The sequence below is a fragment of the Dama dama genome, chromosome 3 (genome assembly GCF_033118175.1).
Source record: "Dama dama isolate Ldn47 chromosome 3, ASM3311817v1, whole genome shotgun sequence".
Lineage (NCBI taxonomy): Eukaryota > Metazoa > Chordata > Mammalia > Artiodactyla > Cervidae > Dama > Dama dama.
In genome coordinates this window covers 20,308,803-20,329,530 of record NC_083683.1, presented here as the reverse complement: position 1 = coordinate 20,329,530, position 20,728 = coordinate 20,308,803, and the positions used below count along the sequence as shown (strand labels likewise).

The window sequence follows — 20,728 nt, the reverse complement described above, 5'->3', positions numbered from 1 at the left end:
CACTGATGCTATACTTTGGGTTAAATGTTGAGAAATAATGGTGAAATAAACTTCCTTAACTGATGAAGTGTACTGTTTAGTGGGAGAGATTTAATTCTTGTCCTTTGTTAGTTCACATGAACTCATACTTACTCTTCTACATGTCACTTCAGGATCTTCTGCATAAAGAGGTAACGGCTTCTTCATATTTTCAATAATCATCTGTCTACTTTGGCAATAAGAATCTTTTCCTCTATCTCTATGCTTAATTGTTTTGAGAAGCTGATAAGACATTTCAATAAAATCAGATTTGCCAGTCATTTTTGGTATTTCATGCATTTGTTTCACACATCAATCACAAGAAGTTGCTAATATTTTCAGGCACATTAAAAATAAGCTAAGAAGACCCTGTAATATTTGATTAATAAAACGTAATCCAGAGAATTTTGAAACACACACTGAGATTCAATTTCTATTTGCATCCTAATGGAAAGTTTCTGATATCAGTCAGGTCTGGAATCAGAAAACTTGGGAAATAAATAATATTTAGATAAAAACACCCCACCATACCATCACCATCACCACCACTACAAAGAGAAGAACAGAAATCTTTTTAAATTTTTTTAAGTACTCATCTTCTGAGCCAAGCTGTAAAGCTTAGGGAAGGAACAGAACTTAACTGAGCAGAAAGACACTCAAAATCTAAATAAAAATAAATAGCTATTGTACCTAGGTAAACCCAAATAAGTGTTAGAGAATACCTGATCCATACCAAAAATGATAATAGGTAGCTAAACGTTCTTCCTGCTCCATCATTTGGCTAATCCTCTGAGACTTACTTCACTAAATCTTATTTTCCAAACATATCCATGAATATGAACAGTCTGACTGGGTGTATGGATCTGTGTTTGAGCTGTTCCATAAACAAAGCAACTTCTGACAGAAGCATGCTTGTCAGTCAGTTCAGTCACTCAGTTGTGTCCGACTCTTTGTGACCCCATGAATCGAAGCACGCCAGGCCTCCCTGTCCATCACCAACGCACAGAGCTTGCTCAAACTCATGTCCATTAGGTCGGTGATGCCATCCAGCCATCTCATCCTCTGTCATCCCCTTCTCCTCCCGCCTTCAATCCCTCCCAGCATCAGGGTCTTTCCCAATGAGTCAGTTCTTCACATCAGGTGGTCAAAGTATTGAAGTTTCAGCTACAGCATCAGTCCTTCCAATAAATATTCAGGACTGATTTCCCTTAGGATTGACTGGTTGGATCTCCTTGCAGTCCAAGGGACTCTCAAGAGTCTTCTCCAACACCACAGTTTCAAAAGTACCAATTCTTTGATGCTCAGCTTTCTTCATAGTCCAACTCTCACATCCATCCATGACTACTGGAAAAACCATAGCTTTGACTAGATGGACCTTTGTTGGCAAAATAATGTCTCTGCTTTTTAATATGCTATCTAGGTTGGTCATAACTTTTCTTCCATGGTTGTCAACTAAGAGGTAAGAAAAATAAAATCCTAAATCTAATCACACCTTCTAACTGAAACCACCACACAAAAGATAAAATACAGTGTATAAGAAGCAGATATATAGCAGGTGTCTGTTAATAGAAAAATGAAGGTCTCATTTTCAGTACTTGATAATTCTCTGAATTAATTCATTAAACAGAATGAATGAAATATATAACAATGCAATGGGCAAACCTGTGGCAGCAATCCATCAAACTAGTTTATGTAAAATTAATATTAATAGCACCCGGAAAGGCATCACTGAACTATAAATGAAATTTGGAGAAGACAAAATAAAATGGTTAACAGAATAAATTGGACACAGGTGGATTTAAAGTAGGTTCTTCAAGAAAAGTAAGCATCCCCACTTATCTTAATTTTTAAAGATCAATATGACAAAGATGACATTCCAATAATCATAAAGAATTTTATTTCATTAGTCCCAGGGAAAGGTAAAAAGCTAAATATATAAATGGCTTCAAAAGAAGCTTACTTTGTGAATGGTAGACCCACAGAGGTTATTTAACTCAGTGTCAAAACACGTTCTACCCCAAAACATCTGTTTGAATTCATAGTTGAAGGGAGATGCCTGAGTGGTGGCCTGCATGGACGTCTAACCATTACCACACTCTCAGATGCAAGAAAAACGACAGCAAAGATGTGTACTTTCAAGACACATAGCAGAAGGTCTTACCGTTTCACAGGGAATTAACATATGTAGAGTGCTTAATGGTACACAGTAAATATTACATGTCTTTATTTTTGCAAGGGTTACTGGAGTAATTGAAGCAAAATCTCACCAGCCTCAAAATATCACTTTTTGCTTTCTCTAGACAGGAAGGTCTCTTACATTTTTGACTCTTGGAAAATATCACTTGAACTCACTACTTTCATTTATCACATCCTTGTCTAGTAACATTTGAACAATGTTAAAGTAACCTTGATGAAAAGAAAAAAAAAAAAAAGTCCCATAAAGTGTTATGGACTGAAACAGTCACTCCTGGTTTAGAAATAAGTTGTGTTCTAATGTCTTTTAAAGCATATAGCTGCCTGGTTAAGGATGACTAATAATTAGAAAATTAATGAATTATTCTTTTGTTGTCCTCTTGGTTCCCTAGTTTTCCTTTTTGGTTATGTTCATGTTACAGATTTTGCAAAGCAAATTCTTTGTAATATATCTGGGAAAATACTGAATAATATCAAGTGTTGAACAATTAATGTATCATAAGAGGATAAACTTTTTTTTTTAAACCAAGTGTAGGAAAAGGACAGATTAAACTGGTTAATCTGCTACTGCAAGTCATAAATACTTATGAACAATGATGTCTAACAGAACATTTCATTGTCTTGGTATAAATTTTTGACATCATCAATTTTCTGTTTATCAAGTGATGTCTGACCATTTTTAGCAAGTTGGAACATTTTGCTCACAAACTGCTCTTACCTGGTAATGAATGGTTTAACTTTTCCTGCATTATCCCTAATATGAAAAAGGAGAGCCTTGCATTATTGTTAGGCTCCAGGTTCAGCAAAAGTTTTCTTCTTAGGAAGTGTCTAATCCTGTCAATGTATTGATTGCTTTTGCAATTCCTAAGGAAAGGTAGAAAGAACTTGACACAGTGCAAACCTGCACATGGTCTCTGGAAGAAATATTTTATTCCAAAGGGAATGCTCATATATCTTTTATCTCTAAGTTTAAAATAAACAAAACCTGAAACACTTAGTGTCTCTCTGAACATAAATGGCTTTTTAAAAAATCATCCTTTAAGAACATACATGAAATTTCAATTTGCAGCTTTGTTTTAAATTTTAAAAATTCATGTAGTTAAAAAAAAAAAGTGAGGTAATGTAACTAAGAAAAATCTCTCTGATACATACCTGTATAGAAGTACATATGAATACTAATGAGTTATGCTTACTCTTTCTTCCCTTTCTAAAAGTATTTAATAAAAGTTGATTTTTCAATTGAAGCAGTAAATAAAGCAGATTTACATTTTCTGAGACTCAACACACTTTGATAATAAGCTTTTCAAAAGTTTCCATTTCTCAAACTGTGAAGCCAATATCTTGATTGTTACATAAAATCTATAAGTATAAACAAATGTATGAATGTATTGTCAATACTTCAGTTGTCATTTTACCCTCAAAAATGTATTTTTGCCATAAAGTTTCTAAGTCAGTTTACGTACATCAACAATTAATTAATGACTGGCCTTATTCATCCTTCATTCTAACTGACATTCTCAACAGGGCTACCAGCACACCAGTAAGGTCATTGGTAAAGAGCACAGAATTAGTCCTAACGAGAAAATGTTAACCCAATTAGTTATGTATTAGCTCTAGTGAGAATTCTTTTAACGTTAGTACAACAGATGCATTTCTTATTTTCACTGTTCTTTGCATGCTCAGTTATGTCCAACTCTTTGCAACCTCGTGGTCGGTAGCCCACCAGGCTCCTCTATCCATGGGACTCTCCAGGCAAGAATACCAGAGTGGGGTGCCATTTCCTCCTCCAGGGTATGTTCCCAACCCAGGGATCGAACCCACATCTCCTGTGTCTCCTGCGTTGGCAGGCAGATTCTTCACCACTCAGCCACTTGGGAAGCCCCACTATCCCTTCAGTCATCATTAATTAGACGCCAAGTCCCTGACTTGCTTCTTAACACTGACATCCTAGATTATCCTAATTTGTACATTCCTGAGTGTAAATCTCATTCTCATTGCATTAGGCCTATGCATCTCAGAATCCTCTTTCATTTACTCAGAATTCAAACTTGAATTCTATGAGAAACTTTTCACTAAGACTGTTCTCTTTGCTAGCTCTTATTTCCTCTGTGAACTTTTTCTACGTAAAAGAGTCAGACACGACTTAGTGACTAAACAACAACAAGCAAAAATTGTCCACCAAAGCTCCAAACTTCTCTGACCACTAATGCTAAGAAGAAAGCAACCTCATTTTCCCAGAATAGAAGGTTAAAGCTCCCCAGATTCCTTCAAATAAGAAAAAAAAAATTTTTCTCTTCTTTAAAAAACAAAAGTTAATGTTTTCAACACAAAGAAAAATTACTTACAGAGGGATTGGGAGGGAAGAGTAAGGGGAAAGCACAAAAAAGAATTCCATCTTTTAGACTGTGACCCCCAACTAGTCTTTCAATGTAAATGTCACTTTTTAAGCTACTGAGATGGATCAAAAATTATCACAGACCCTTGGGACTAGCCAATATAAGTCTTTAAATTTTTCACATTCAATATGTCAGTCAATTGAGAATAAAATATCATCAACCAGTTGAAAACAATTGCATCATCTTCTAATTTACTGACATCAGGAGGAGAATATTATATGTGGATTTTTTAATCACAATAGACAAAATACAACTGCATGGAAAATCTATATATATACACACATTTATTTGGTATTCAGTATTTACAAGATAAGATTCTAAAACAAATATTTAATTCCCAGATGGTCCATCTCTGACACCATTGCTCTCCTGGGTGAATATATTTTAATATTGATGAATCATAAGCAATAGTACCAACATACGAACTACTGTTGAAATGTATATTAACTAACTTTGAAAGGGAGTGAAAGCATTTTTCTTTATAGACATTAAATCAAAGATGGACTTCTTAAGACATGAAGAACTGAACAAGTAACATATTAACAAAAACAATTTCTAATTTTCTATTTCCCCCTCTCTGAATAGCAAAGTTTTTATTATTGTTTGGAATAATTAATCAGTATATCTTTACATTTAAACTGGAAAAAATGAGCTCAATAAACTCTGTATCTATTTCAGTTCACCAATGATTTTCTCAACTTCTTTTTGAATAAAAATAAAATAATTTAAGAACTAAAGATAATTTTATTGCAACACCTATTAAATTTAGCAGGCAATTTTTGTTGTACCACATACTGAGTCTAATGGCAGAATTCATTTTTACCATTTTAATCCTGCCCATGATAAAAACAATTGAGAACATTTATCAAAGTTTTGGGCAATATACTTTGAGATATCCTAAGTATTTAGCATAATTAAGTTTAGCTGCACAATTCTCTATTAATAGTTATCTTTTTGCCCAGGTATGTACCCTCATAAAAATTTAAGAATTCCCAGTCGTTGGACTTTATCAGTGTCTACAGTTACTGCTGTGTGAAGCTCCTTAGCATCCCAAATTATTTAATAGAAGAGTATACACATGTTTAATAATTCTCATTATAGCAAGCACATTCTTACAAGGCTACATTCAGGAAACTACAGGATACACCTATCAAATAGATACAAATTATAGCGAAAACCTGTGCAATACGCACAGGGAATATGATTTTGCCTACATCAGCACCAGGTCTGCAAAATAAGGATTTCTTCATGGTATCATTTTACTATTTATCCTTTTCCTGTATTAAAACTCTTTTATCATAGACCTTTTTCAAATTAAAATGATAAAGAACTGTTGAACAGTAACTATGCTGCATGGGTCCTTTACTTTCTCCCTTTGGGTGAATCACAGTAAGATTTAATATGACTGCCATCAATAGCTTAATGCAAATTAATTCATCCAATAATATTGTCCTTAACAACAAACTCTGATAGAATAGTCATCAAGTCGTCAAGTCGACTCGCCCTATGAAATCTAACCCCACAAGATAATCTAAGTGACGGTGACACTTCTGTTTGATGAATAAAACATGATATAAAGCTTATGTACCTAAAAAATAGTCCACATTGCCAATATAGATAAGCATTGATTTGGAGAGACTGAGTCTAGATACAAAGTTTACAGAAAATTTTTTGTAATCTTTACACGCTGTTGTTCAGTTGTTAGGTCATGTTTGACTCTTCATGACCCCATGGACTTCAGCACCCCAGGCTTCCCTGTCCTTCACTATCTTCTTGAGCTTGCTCAAGCTCATGTCCATTGACTCGGTGATACCACCCAACCACCTCATTCTCTGTCACCCGCTTCTGCTGCCATCAATCTTTCCCAGCATCAGGGTTTTTTCCCAATGAGTGGCTCTTCACATCACTTGGCCAAAGTACTGGAGCTTCAGCATCAGTCCTCCCAAAGAATATTCAGTGTTGATTTCCTTTAGGATTGACTGGTTTGATCTCCCTGCTGTTCAAGGGACTCTGAAGAGTCTTTTCCAGCCCCACAGTTCGAGAGGATCAATTCTTCAGTCCTCAGCCTTCCTTATGTTCCAACTCAATCTATAGGTAATTGCTATAAAATCTAGGGCATCAAAATAGCTTACTAAGGTTGGAAGTGTTAGGGTATTTTATACATAAAATTAATGCCCCTTTTAATGGAGCATTTATTATTTTCCAGGTCTATGATACCTACTCACATTTGTTCACACATTTCAAAGAAATTGCAAGTCATTTTATATTCACAAAAATCATGTGTGCTTACTAAGTCAATCATCCCATTTCTCAAATGATAAGATGAGTCAGGAAGTGAAGTGACTTTTTGGAATCTGAATTACTTCTTGTCAATCTATTCCCTGAGCTTATATCACACTCCCTGTAAAGACCCATATCTGTAAAATGGTATACTTGATTAGTTTGTTGGGGAAAAAGATTTGATAGTAGTGTTTATTTCATGTAGTGTTCTTAATGTAAAAAACAGATTATTTCTGTAGCAGAAACTGTCTATAAACACACACATATGTATATACACAACCTAAGAGGCCACGTAAGTATACTATCCTAAACCAGAACAAAAGCTTCCTTAACAATGCTGTGTAATTCTGGGCTTCTCTATTGCTATTCTGTAAAACATAGGCTGTCGTAGTAATCTCCCTAGCAAGTTGAAGTTGTATTTCAGTGTTTGAGCGTTGCTGTCTAAAAATAATAAAACGGCAGTTTTTGAGATTAGAGGCAAAAGAGGTCAGCTTGCTTGCTTTACTTCTGAGACACGTCTGCCTTCGGACTTTTCTAATTTAGGCTAAGTTCTGGTGCAGCCCAAGCCTCGCTCTCCTAGGCAAGCTCTTGTGCGTCTCACAACAGTATGAGTTACTGCTGACACAGACATCACTCTTGTTCTTCCTAGTATTTCTTTTACTCTTTTGCTGATGCCATTATGAAAAATAGTGCTGACACAGCCTTAAAGTCACTTAATATCCTTTCTTATTTATGTGGCTGGCTTGTCTTAAATTTTTGTTTGCAAAGAAGATATTAATGATCATGGAGGAGTATTTGTTTAGAGTCTCTTCTTATAGGTTTTATAAATTTAATATACTGAAGTACTCTACAAACCAAATTTTAAAAACTACTAAGAAAGCAAAAGCAGCCAATACTAGAAAGTATTTGTGATCTTTAGAATCTGAACATGAATGGACATAATAATAAAGCTTGCTTTCACTATTGCCTAGTTAATTGTAATGGAGTTTGTGCTTTCATTTCTCAGTGTAATCCATCATTAATTCCCATTTTTTATTATAAAATACGGATTTATATCTTACCACACCAAAGCATTGTTTATAAGTGCTTTCAATACATGGTCTTTATTGTATTTAGGGCAAAGTATCAGAAGTGTTACTTATACTCTATATTCATTTTCAATATTCTGATAAAAATGCTCTCCATTTATAGTTTGATTGATAAAGTAATGAAGGAATATAAAAAATATTTGAAAGCAAAATTCCTTATGGGAACATTGAAACTCGGGGTAGACTGCAATGCTAAAACCATCAAAAGGTGTAAGTTTTCATCATGAGTATAATTCTGTTCATAGCTTTTCAATCTAAGATTTATTTTTATATGCTGAATAGATTTTGTCATAGATAGCTCAACGAGCTAAAAAAAAAATCTTACCTATAGAGTAACATGTCATTTATAATACTAACATTTTAAACATTAAAACATAACAAAATTATCAATCAGTAATAACACAGCATAATGAAAATTAAATAAAAATTTTAAACAAATTTGATTGAAAGTCAACTAGAAACCAAAATATATTTTTACAAATGTTTCAGTATCCTTGGTATTTCAGTTTTAAAACTGCGTATTTGTTTTAAAAATACCTTTGATAATAAATGTTGCATGCTATTGATGATTTTTCTTCAAAGTTCTTTAAAGGTATTTTTTAAATTAATTTCAATGCTATAATAAAATAGTTCAAATAAGATTTTTTAATTGTATTATTTATACATATATACCTAGATATATAAGGCCAAGTAAAATTAACTCACACATTTGTGCAAATGAACCATGTTGCTTTTATAAAATATAAATAAAACTGGATAATTCAAACATATCAGCATGATATTACAATTGCAACATTTCTTCTGAGATATGTAAAGTCACTTTTTATACTCAGTAGGAGTATGGTAGAAAAGTTATATCATGACTTAAGGGACAACTTTATATTTCACCATATCACACTTGTAATCATGACAGATAATTAGATGATCACATATATTAGTAGTTTAAACATCAAAACCGAGTGGTGTAAAATAAATTTATATTATCACTCAAGCTATAACACAGGTGAAATTTGAGCTTCTGGAAGTTGACAAATGTTAGTATTTTGCAACTTTTACATAGTGCCACTTAAATTTAAAATTCAAGCTCCAGACTTCCCTGGCGGCTCAGGGGCAAAAAATCTGACTGCCAACGCAGGAGACACAGGTTCGATCCCTGATCCAGGAGGATCCCAGGTGCCTCGGAGCAACTAAGTGCATGCGCCACAACCGCTGAAGCCCATGCACCCTAGCGTCCACGCTCTGCACCAGGAGACACCCTCACACCACAGTTAAAGAGTAGTCCCCACTTGCTGCAGCAGGGGGAAAAGCCCCGAGCAGCAACTGAGACCCAGTACAGCCAAAAATATAATAAAATAAATTTTAAAAATAAATAAAATTCAAATTCCAAAACAACCTATATCCTGGGTTCTATTTAATAACATAGTCACTTACTCATTAATGGAAGCCTGTATAAAACGAAGTGAGGCGAAGTAAAGTCGCTCAGTCGTGTCTGACTCTTTGCAACCCCATGGACTATAGCCTACAAGGCTCCTCTGTCCATGGAATTTTCCAGGCAAGAGTACTGGAGTGGGTAGCCAGTTCCTTCTCCAGGGGATCTTCCCAACCCAGGGATCGAACCCAGGTCTCCCACATTGTAGGCAGACACTTTACCATCTGAGCCACCAGGAAAGCCCATAAAATGAAAAACTTATATTAAACAATATATAGAAATCATATCCTCCCTCCACTTTTTCTTCTAGGATGTTCAAGAATATCACTGCTTCTGGTACAATAAACCCTACTTAAGATTCACCCATACACGTTTGGATATAATGTGCACAACTCTTTATAAAGCTAGTGACCTCTTATTAAATGACTTCCCTGGTGGCTCAGATGGTAAAGCGTCTTGCTTACAATGCAGGATACCTGGGTTCGATCCCTGGGTCAGGAAGATACTCTGGAGAAGGAAATGGCAACCCACTCCAGTATCCTTGCCTGGAAAGTCCCATGGACAGAGGAGCCTGGTGGGCTGCAGTTCATGGGGTCTCAAGAGTCAAACATGACTGAGCGACTTCACTTCACTTTATTAAATCATTTAATCCTAAAGTAAAAACAATAATGTATCAAAGATTTTAGCTATGTTTTGAGTTCATCACACTGAAAATTAAGTTCTCATTTTCCTTCCTATATATTGAAGTATCCTATACATGTTTAAAATATAACTTATCGATTGCTATTACCTTCTCAATTTATGGGATAGATTATCTTTGTTATCAAGTATTGCAATCTAAAATATTTTTATTTAGAAAACTTGAAGTATTTTGAAATCAATGTACAAACAATCAGATTCTATTTAGTTCTAATAACTAAATGAGAATTCTTCTGGAATACTACCGTTTATATTTTGGGTTACATTTCCTTTGTTGGGTAGCTAATTTTTTTCATCAGTTGGCATTTTCAAACACGTCTCACGATAAGATAAGCCCAGTATGACATGGAATCAAGCTTTCACTGAGAGTTCCAAGCAGTTAAAGAGAATGCACTTACCATGTTCCAGCCAGGGTAGAGGTAGTCTGTACCAACGAACTCAAAGTAGTGAGCAAAGCCTTCCTTCAGCCACACGTCTTCCCACCACACGGGGGTCACGAGGTCACCAAACCACTGCCATCACAGATGAACGGGCATCAGATACAATCACATCTAGCCAGAGTTACCTCGTCTAGAATCAAGTGTATTAAACTATGATGATCACAACTGGAATTCATTTTCCAATTGATTTTGTGATCTTAAAATAGGTTATAGCAAGACTATTAATTTGACTACTTGAGTGACACTAACTTTTTAATAAGTGAATTCAGGGAACAAAAATAAAATGATCAAGGAACAGAAAATGAATATTTAATCTGGAAAACAAAGGACTCAGGAGAAGGAAAAAAAAATTGCTAACAGTTGTCTTCAAATATTTGAAGACCTAATATGTAGAAGAAGCTTGGGTTCTGTGGCCCTGCAGGAGACAAATCAGGACTAATGGATGGAAATTGGGGTTTGTCAACCAGTAGAGGTTGCTAAAAATTCAGGAGACCCTCTAACAGACTGAAATGGATGAAGATGGAAAGTACTGCCTCAAGAAGTCATGAGCTCACCACGGAAGTCCTGAAGCAGCCCCTTCCAGTGGCAGAGAGAGTTCACAGACATTGTCCGTGGATTGAAAGAACTAAAGGCTTTCAAGATGCTCCACCCCTGACTCTATGATTCTATGATAATGAGTGTTGGACCAAAAAAAAAAAAAAACCTCTAAGATTGCTTCAGGAAAAATAATGTTGTAATTTTTAATTGGTGTTTTGATTAGATCATGATGCATTACTCTGAAATCCTTGCTGAGTTCAGAAAAAGCTTAAAGGAATTCTTTTTTCATGAAAAAAACAAAACGAACAGAAAGCATTATATACCAGGAACTGTGCCACTTGGGATTTAATGATGAAAAGTCAGACGACGTCCCTTCTGAGGCAGCGAACACTTTATTGTGGAGGAAGGGACAATGCGGTGAGATAGAAAATAAAGAATAAACAAAGGAACAATAGAATTTCAGGTCTTATTATAACGTGATATGTATGGGGGAGGGGTCTCTTTAGATTGTAAAAGCAAAAAGGTTCTCTCTGAGCAGATGACATTTGAGCTCAGACTTTAATGATAAGAAGGAGCCATGAGAAAGCCTTAGGCAAGAGGATTTCAGGCATTTATAAGTAACTCTTAGTGCGAAGATTCTAAGTGGGAGTGAGTTATTTAAGAAACAGAAGGAAAAGGCAGTAGGCAAGTATCAGATCATAGTTCTACGGCTTTAAGAGCTAAAAAGCTTGGTGGCAGAGCATTTCAATATTAATAATAAAGTATCTCTTACTCAAAAGGATCTCTAATCAAAATACAAATACAAGATAATTCTGAACATGGTGATGACCACAAATTAAGTGATGTTTTAAGTATGTTTTTATTCTTGATCAGCAATAAGTGTTCCCTCTCTCTTAAATTGAAAGTCTATCTTAAAAACTGCAACAAGAAGTAGGTGAGGAGAGATGGTAACGTAGAAAATACTTTGGCACTGACGGTGGAAATTATCATGTGCTTCTCCCAGCTTCTGGTTCGTTTCCTCATAGGAAGTAGCCGAACATCACTAAGCTGGAACAAGAAAGTAGCTGAGAATCTGGAACAAATGAAATCCAGGTCTAGGAACAACGATGATCAGTGTGTTCCTATTTCAAAAGAACTCTACATGTAACTTACGTCTAGGAATGTTCAAAAAGGAATCAGTTTTTGCATCAAAGAATTGTATGATTAGCTGGAAACCACTTTTAGCACAATAGAGAAGCACTAGTTATCTCTACAATGGATCCGCTTATGTCACTGAAGCAAGGAACACGTGCCCTAGCTGACCAGCTTGGCAGGTACAAACACCACACAGGTTCACTGCAGAAGGCTGACATTTAGGCAAATAGTCATGTGGCCTGGAACAATTTAGCATGAAGTCTGTGTTCATGTATTAGCATTTACCTGTTCAGCTTCTTTCACTGACAACATTTTCTACCTCTCTTTAAGGTTTTCAAACTTTTTAAAAAGATTTTGGGTTGATAACAAATTGAAGTCTTGCGGTTTCACACTGAGATTTCTGGTGTTTTCACTTAAAAACTATCCACAGTTTCTGGTCACCAGGACAAGGATTGCTTTTTATTAAAGCACAGACGTTTATTTTCAGTTATTCTTTTCATTAGACTCAAGATTCAAATAGGCGTTGTGAAATCTCTGTAATACCTTTCGCTCATTGTAGTAAAGTGCATGAAATTAACTTTATCTCAGCTTCACGACAAAGCTGGCTAATTTACATATGAATTTCTAAACATGCCAAGACAAAAAAATATCAATCATTTCAGAACAAAGAGTCTGTGGCTGAGTTAGTGAAAGACTTCCTAAGTGTCTGTGTGATGGGAGAAGGGGAATAACAAATTGATTTCAGCAAAAGCAAATTTTGACATGTACACAGAACTCAGCTGCATCTTGCAGCAATGCAATAAATCATCGCCATCACTGCACTTACCATATATACACACCAATAATCACAAGAAAATAAAGCAAGGTTGACAAAGAATAGCGAGTGGATGGGGTCTCCAAAGAGGCTTGCTGGGTAGCGATGTCATCTCACTCCTCAACTAAACTGAATGGCAGTTGCTTATTCAATACAACCTGTGCGCTTGCTTTCATTTTGCTGTCATTTGAGAAAAGCGACATATCTTCTGAAAAGAACTACACAATGCTCTACACCGAATCAAAACCTAATTGGGGGGATAATAACTGAACTCCTAATCTAAGTTTCTGAAATCAGTTTACATTCTCCATAGTTTGCAATTATACTTACACCTGATCCTTTTTTCATACCTGGTGACATATCTCATGAACAATGACCATGGTGACATCCAGCAAATAAGAAATAGACGAAACACTGGGGTCCAGCAGTATCCTTTGTTCCACAAAAATACTCAGTCCCCAGTTCTCCATGGCAGCATACGGATGCTTAGGCACAGCTAAAAGATCTAGAAATAAAATAAAACAATTCCAAAGGCTTTAACAAATACATCAGATTCTAAATGCATATCCAACAAAAGTCCAGAAATTCTCATTAAAAAAAATACTTGCTCTTTCTTAGTAATTTTTTTTTCTAAATTAAACTACCTGCCATTTCTATGTGACAGCAGAAATATAGGCTATCACTGTAAACGCTGGCCATATCCATCCATCACAGTTCATTTTCAGACCCAGAGGTGGAGGAGGCGGGAAGGATCGGCACGGTTATTGATGGGCCTATCCTAATAAGTTGCAGAAAGTCAAGGAAACCAAATGCAGCAGGAACCTACAGAGTCAAGAGGCATTGTGCCTTCTAATGAAAATATATCCAGCTCAATGCAGTGAATACTGTACTGGCTTTTACCTCAACATTGTTCAAAAGAAAACAGCTCACAGCAGTTTAAAAATCCGACACCCATATTTCTAATTGCTTAATTTTAATGTATTTTTGAGTTCTGTTCAAAATAAAATGTTACATGTAAATATAGCTCATATAAAGAAAGTTATAATGGATGATGTAGTATCAAAAGGACTATTGAGGGAACCTCCAGACTTTGGTTCTGGTCCTGCCTCCATCATTAATTAAATATATGACATCAATGAATCACTTAATTTCTCAAGACCACAATTCTCTCACCTACAAAATGAGGTCATTAGACATCATAATCTCTAAAATCCTTTCCAGCTCCAAAAATCTATGATTAGATGACTTTAAGATATCTGCTTACTTTACAAGGTGGTAAAGGTAGTATATTATCAACTTTTGGTTAAGGAGACACAGTCAGTTCATGCTCCAAACACATAGCAATGATAAATAAAATATGAAAAGGAAAAGCTAAACATCATCTCCAGGCTGGAAAATAAACCTCTCCACGGACCAGAAATGGTACATAAATGCAAAGTAGTGATTGCAAGTGAAGCCACAGGCCTGCTGAGGTCTGGCTCCAGGAGCAAGAAATGGCATCTGGGAATTGGCTCCAATAGGATCTACCGGAATTAAAGGGATCTAAGCCAAGTTGATGGCTTGTTGCCAGCAGCTGAGATAGGGCAAGCAAGCTCAGGAGAAGGGCTGGAGATAGATGGTGGTCAGTGCTTCTTGGGAAAGCCAGCAAGCGGCGATGTAAGGATTCAAACCCTGGCAAGCTGGCTCCACTTAACTGTATAAATCCCGGAGTAACACCCCAGGATGCTAAGGAAAAAAATGGTGCAAGAATGTTGCTGCGGTACTGTTTGTAAAAGTGAAAGGAGAAACTTTTTTTCACCAAGATACTGGACAGAGAAACTGTGAAACAGTTCTAAAGAAGGAATACCATACAATAGTTGAAATAGTCTCACCACTAGATTCTAACACTACATGTATCAGCATGGATAATCAGAAAAACATAATGCTGAGGGAACAAATAAGGTGTAGAATGCCCTTTATCATACCCTACTTAAAAGCAAGCCGAATAGTACCATAGGCAGAAAATGGGTACTCACATATGCACACTCATGCTCAAATAGTAGTGGTAAAATGCACACAGAATCACACACGTGTAGGAACAATAAACACCAAATTCAGAATTACGATCACTTCAGGGAAGAAAGGAGAAGGAAGGAATGAGGGACAGTCTTTTATATTTCTGGAGTCAATTTTGATTGTATGCAAATTGCGTAAGCAGCGGGGAGTTGTCTCACACCATCAATAAGCAATTCCAAGAGTGACCCAGTGTTCAATTCAATTCTAATACTATCTACCCAAAGACAGAATCAGATTCCACAGGATAAGGGTTCAGTCCTGTAAGACTACACACCACCCACCCCCACCCACTTCAGAAACCAGTCCCAAGCCTGGGTTGTTATCTTTGCTTCTGATCTATAGGTTAAAGACTGGAGGTTCTACCACCCACTTCAAATCAGGATGCAACAGAAAGATTAGGTTGTTACCTGCACTTCTCACCAACTGGCTATAAATCAGAGATTCCCATAACTTCCTGCTTGGGTTTGATTAATTTGCTAAAGCAGCTCACAGAACTCAGAGACATTTAACTTCCAGATCACCAGTTTGTTATAAAGCTATCTAAGGAACAACCAGATGCAAGAGGTGTCTGAGAGTGTGAAAAGCGTCCGTGCCCTCTCATAGACGTGCTGCTCTCCCCAGATCTCCACCTGCTCACCCACCTGGAAGCTCTCTGCGCCCACACCTTTGGGGTTTTATGGAGACTTCATTAGAGAGGGATGGTTGATTAAATCATTGGCCACTGAGGCATGAACTCAGTCTCCAGCCCCTTTCTCCTCATTCTCAAAGCCAAGGAGTGAGACTAAAAGTTCCAACCCTCTAATCACGAGGTTAGTTTTCCTGGCAACCAGCCTCCATCCTTAGGTGAGTTCCAAAAGTCACTTTATTAACGTAACAAAAGACAACTTTAGGTCTCTCTTCACTTGGAAAATTCTGAAGGTCTTGGGAGCTGTAAGCCAGAAAACATGTGTGGATAAACTTGGATATATTTCTCATAAATCACAATATCACAGAGGGTCACATACAATGGATTTCAAATGTGGTTTGCTTTGTCTTGGCCACTCCATGCACGGCGCAGTATGCAAAAGCTCAGGCCCCTGTTCCCCAGTCAGGGATCAAACTCACGCCCCCGGCAATCGAACTACAGAGTCCTAACCACTGAACCACGAGGGAATTCTTCCAATGTTTTGTTTTGTTTTATTGTACTTTTTACCCTTTGGCCACACCTCTTAGTTCCCTGACCAGGCATCAAACCTGTACCCCCTTGCATTGGAAGGCAGAGTTTTAACCACTGAACTAAGGAAGTACCCCCAATATGTTTTCAATGCTAATTTTTCAAAGCTGATAATGGATCCATGGGTGTTACTTATAATATTATTGATTCTTTTCTGTATGCTTTAAATATTTCATAATAAGAAATTAAATGGTCAAGTCTTAATGGTAATTTTCATTTATTCATGATGTTAACCAACATCTAAGCGTTTGCTGCGTCCTTAAGTCTGTGTGTATGTGTGCATGCTCAGTTGCTCATCATGTCCAACTCTTTGCAACCCTGTGGACTGCAGCCCGCCAGGCTCCTCTGTCCATGGGATCTTCCAGGCAAGAATACTGGAGTGGGTTGCCATTTCCTACTAAGGGAATCTTCCCAACCCAGGGATTAAAGCCACTTCTACTTTTTATCCTGCACTGGCAGGCGATTCTTTACCGCTGAGCCGTTGGGGCAGCCCCCATGTAAGTCTGAGATGTGTATTAAAATAAGTAAAGTGTGGCCCCTGTATTCACTACGGGGAAACATGACACCTTAACACCAGAAATAAAGAATAAAAAGTGCTGTGAAAGAGAGAGACTATCAGATCTAGCTCTTGAAAGAGACAGCATTTGAGTTGGATTTCTGAAAATAAATAGGATTTTGACAGGCACATAGAGACACTACATGCACTCATTTACACAAGCATGTATTTTTTGAGCACCTCCTTTCTCAATACAAGCATTGCTCCGCCCTCGAAGATCTTTGTTCCCTGTTCTCATGGCACTTATACGCGGGTGTGTGTGAGATCAATTCACAAGTAATAAATAAATGAAAGAAACTGAGTAAATGACAAATGCTATCAAAAAATAATAATAGAGGAAGACAGCGATTGACTGGCGGAGTGAAGTGGGTGGAGTGTGGTCAAGGCAGGCATCTGCCACCTGTCGGAAGATATGTGGAAGTACAGTTTTCTGAGAAGAGGGGACAAACCGCACAGACCTAAGGAGGACATGGGAGCACATCCTGGACAAACAGAGGGAAGGCTGCCGTGGCTGAAGCAGGAGAGAGGAAGAGAACGGGTGCAGAGTTGTACAGAGCGCACGTATGTAACAGACAATTTTGAGGCCTCCCCTAAATACGAACAGGACACTGTGTCAACTCCGTCTGCCACCAGCAGATGGCAGCGGCAGGAGCAGGTCTGGTGCCATCTACTAGTACGAACACTCGGACTTACGAACAAGACTGTTGCAAAAGAGAGTCACTTCTGTTCCTGGAGATTGCCAAGAGCCAGGGGCACTCAGGTCCCCAGGATTAAGTGAGCAAGTCAGGCCACACGCTGGGATGTGGACTGGCTCAAATGGCATAGCGGGGACTCCAGACACAGGCCAGATGCAGTCTAGAAGTTTGGAATAAAGAAGGTACATCCGAGCGCAGTCATCACACGGCCACAGTCTGACCTGCAGCCTACGTGTGCGCGCTGAGGGGGCAGCTGAAGGCTGGTGCCAAAGACCTCAGGCAACGGTAACCTAAGCAGGCAGGTGACTGGTTAGTTTCCAGAGGTCTAAGGGCAGAGGCGTCAGACCTGAGAAACAAAGCCGTACTTCAACCAGACAAGGAATCTTGAGTGAATGGAGTCAGATTCAGATAAAGTGATTGAGAACCAGAGAAACACATAAGGGTCAGTAATAGAAGGCAGCTTCTCAGACACTCACAGGCTTTATTACTGATACAGGGAACCATGTCTATGGCCGGCAGAACAGGAGGATTATTCTTCTACAGACATAATAACCTTATGTCAAAGGACATAGAAACCTGGATTTTACTGTACTACTGAGAGATACTGTGTGCCTTTCTGCTCTGTAGGGATTCCCTGGTGGCTCAGTGGTAAAAAAGAAATACCCACCTGCTGATGTAGGAGACGCGGGTTTGATCCCTGGGTCAGGAAGATCTCCAGGAGAGGGAAATGGCAACCCACTCCAGTAGTCTTGCCTGGAAAATTAGAGGAGCCTGGCAGGCTACAGTCCATGGAGTCGCAAAAGGGTCGGGCACGACTAAGCAACTGAGCACACACATATTCTGCTCTGCATCTTTATCTCATAAATAGTTCTAAACTTTAAGAACATCTGCAGGAAGCACATATCCACATAAAGACTTGTACACAAATGTTCATAACAGTTTTACTTCCAATACTCCTAAACTGGAAATCCAATGTGCATCAATATATGAGTGAATAATGTGTGATGCACCCACACAATAAAATACTATTAAACAATAAAAAGAAAGAATTGTCAATACCTGCAACAACATGGGTGAGCCCCAAAACAGATACGCTGAGTAAAAAGGAAGAAAAATATATATGCTGTATGAGTCACGCCATTTATAAATAGGAAATGAAAGCTAATCTATAATGTCAAAACGCAGATCAGTACTTGCCTGGGGACAAAGCTTACAGGGATTAAAATAGAAAAAGGAAATTTTTGGAAGTGATGGATCGACTTATTATGGTGATGATTTCAAGGGTGTAATACATACCTTAATACATCAAACTGTACACTTCACACATGTGCATGTCACATAGACTGCATGTCACCATACCTCAATGAAGCTGTTAAAAAATGTATTTTCAGGGACTTCCCTGGTGGTCCAGCGGTTAAGAATCGACCTGCCAAAGGAGGGGACACGGGTCCTATCCCTGGTCTGGGAACCTAAGCTCCTACATGCCTCGGAGCAGCCAAGCCCAGGTGCTACACGGACTGAAGCCCGTGCCCTCTGGAGCTTGTGTTCTGCAGCAAGAGCAGCCTACACAAGAAACTCGCACACAAAAATGAGGAGTGGCCCGCACTCTCCGCAACTAGAGAGAGCCTGAGCATAGCAACGAAAAGCCTGTGCCTCAACAAAGGCCTAGTGCAGACAAAAACAAAAACAGACTTTAAAAGTAATAATAAAAAATACATTTAAAAATATGTCCTCAGTTACTGAAATACTCCACTGCTTAACTTTGAAGATAAGATTTCATCACAAATTGTTTTAATTTTTGCAAAATAAATTTGTCATGAGGTTCTATCCATTAAAATGTTCAACCACAACTCTTTAATATGCCTTGAGAACAGAAGTAAGAAAACTCAGATGTTTCAGGATCTAATTTACTTGGAAATTCAAAGAAAATCCTGGATAAAATTATGCATAGGAGTCTGCTCCCAATTAATTACTATAGTCCTAACGACTACAGGCAGATAGCAAATATTCATATAATAGTATTGAATGTGATTACACACATCACCATAATAATCTGGCTTTCTCTACTTGCTTCCCTCAGAGCACTAGAATTTGCTTTCTACTTTTAACACTGTTGAAACAGCTCTCACTAAGATTACAAGATATGGAGACCTCTGGGTTTTTTCTTAGGTATTGCTGAGAATTATACTGTTAATTAGGGCCTGTCATAGTTTCTCCTCTACTTCTCAGACTAGCATTTCTTGCTGTTGGTGTATTTTCTTGTTTGTTTTATTTTCTTGTCATCTTCTAACTTTTGAAAACCAGAGTTCTAGGATTTCCATCTATGTGTGTGTTTTTAACTCGTTCTACTCGTTTTCTTTGCGTGTTCTCCCCTATTGCAGTGGCCTCTCTAATGACCCAGACACCCAGACAGATAGTACTCTTTGACTTCCAGGGGAAAACGTCTAAGCACCTTAGTAGTAGACTATTACTTGACAGCCCCCCAACTTCCCCTTCTAGCATAGTCCCCTCCTTTTTAATCTGGCTTAAACCTTAAGAAGCTTTTCCCTGATGGCTCAGTGGGTAAAGAATCTACATGCAATATAGTAGACACAGGAGATGCGGGTTCGATCCCTGGGTCCTCTGAAGGAAGAGATGGCAACCCATTCCAGTATTCTTACCATGAAAGATCCCATGGACAAAGAAGCATGTCTGTGGCATGCTCAGCCACTCATTCGTGTTCAACTCTTTGAGACCCCATGGATTGCAGCCCGCCAGGCTCCTCTTGTCTATGGAATTTTTCCAAGAAAGAATACTGGAGTGGATTGCCATGCCTTCTTCCAGGTAATCTTCCCAACCCAGGGATTGAACCTTGTCTCCTGCGTCTCCTGCGTTAGCAGGCAGATTCTTTATCACTAGTGCCACAAGGGAAGCCCAGGCGACTAAGTACACATGCATGCAAACCTTAAGAAAGTATTATAACTTCCTCTTTTGGATTCTGAGGAAAGTCAATCACTATGAAAAACGTACCACCACAGGTGTCTCTGGGAGCTCAACTGGTAAAGAATCCACCTGCAATGTGGGAGACCCTGTTGATTCCTGGGTTGGGAAGATCCCCTGGAGAAGAGTTAGGCTACACACTCCAGTATTCTTGGGCTTCCTTGGTGGCCCAGACAGTGAAGAACCCTCCTGCAATGTGGGA

General features: G+C 38.0%; 1 protein-coding gene across 1 annotated transcript in view; it reads right to left on the bottom strand.

Moving 5' to 3' along the window:
- Positions 1–20,728, bottom strand: part of TRHDE (thyrotropin releasing hormone degrading enzyme) — a 419,920-nt gene that overhangs the window by 173,460 nt on the left and 225,732 nt on the right. The window contains exons 4-5 of the mRNA XM_061121911.1: positions 13,379–13,533; positions 10,502–10,615 (exon numbers count right to left, since the gene is read on the bottom strand). Coding sequence (XP_060977894.1) covers positions 10,502–10,615; positions 13,379–13,533 — 269 coding nt within the window. The remainder of the gene's footprint in view (positions 1–10,501; positions 10,616–13,378; positions 13,534–20,728) is intronic.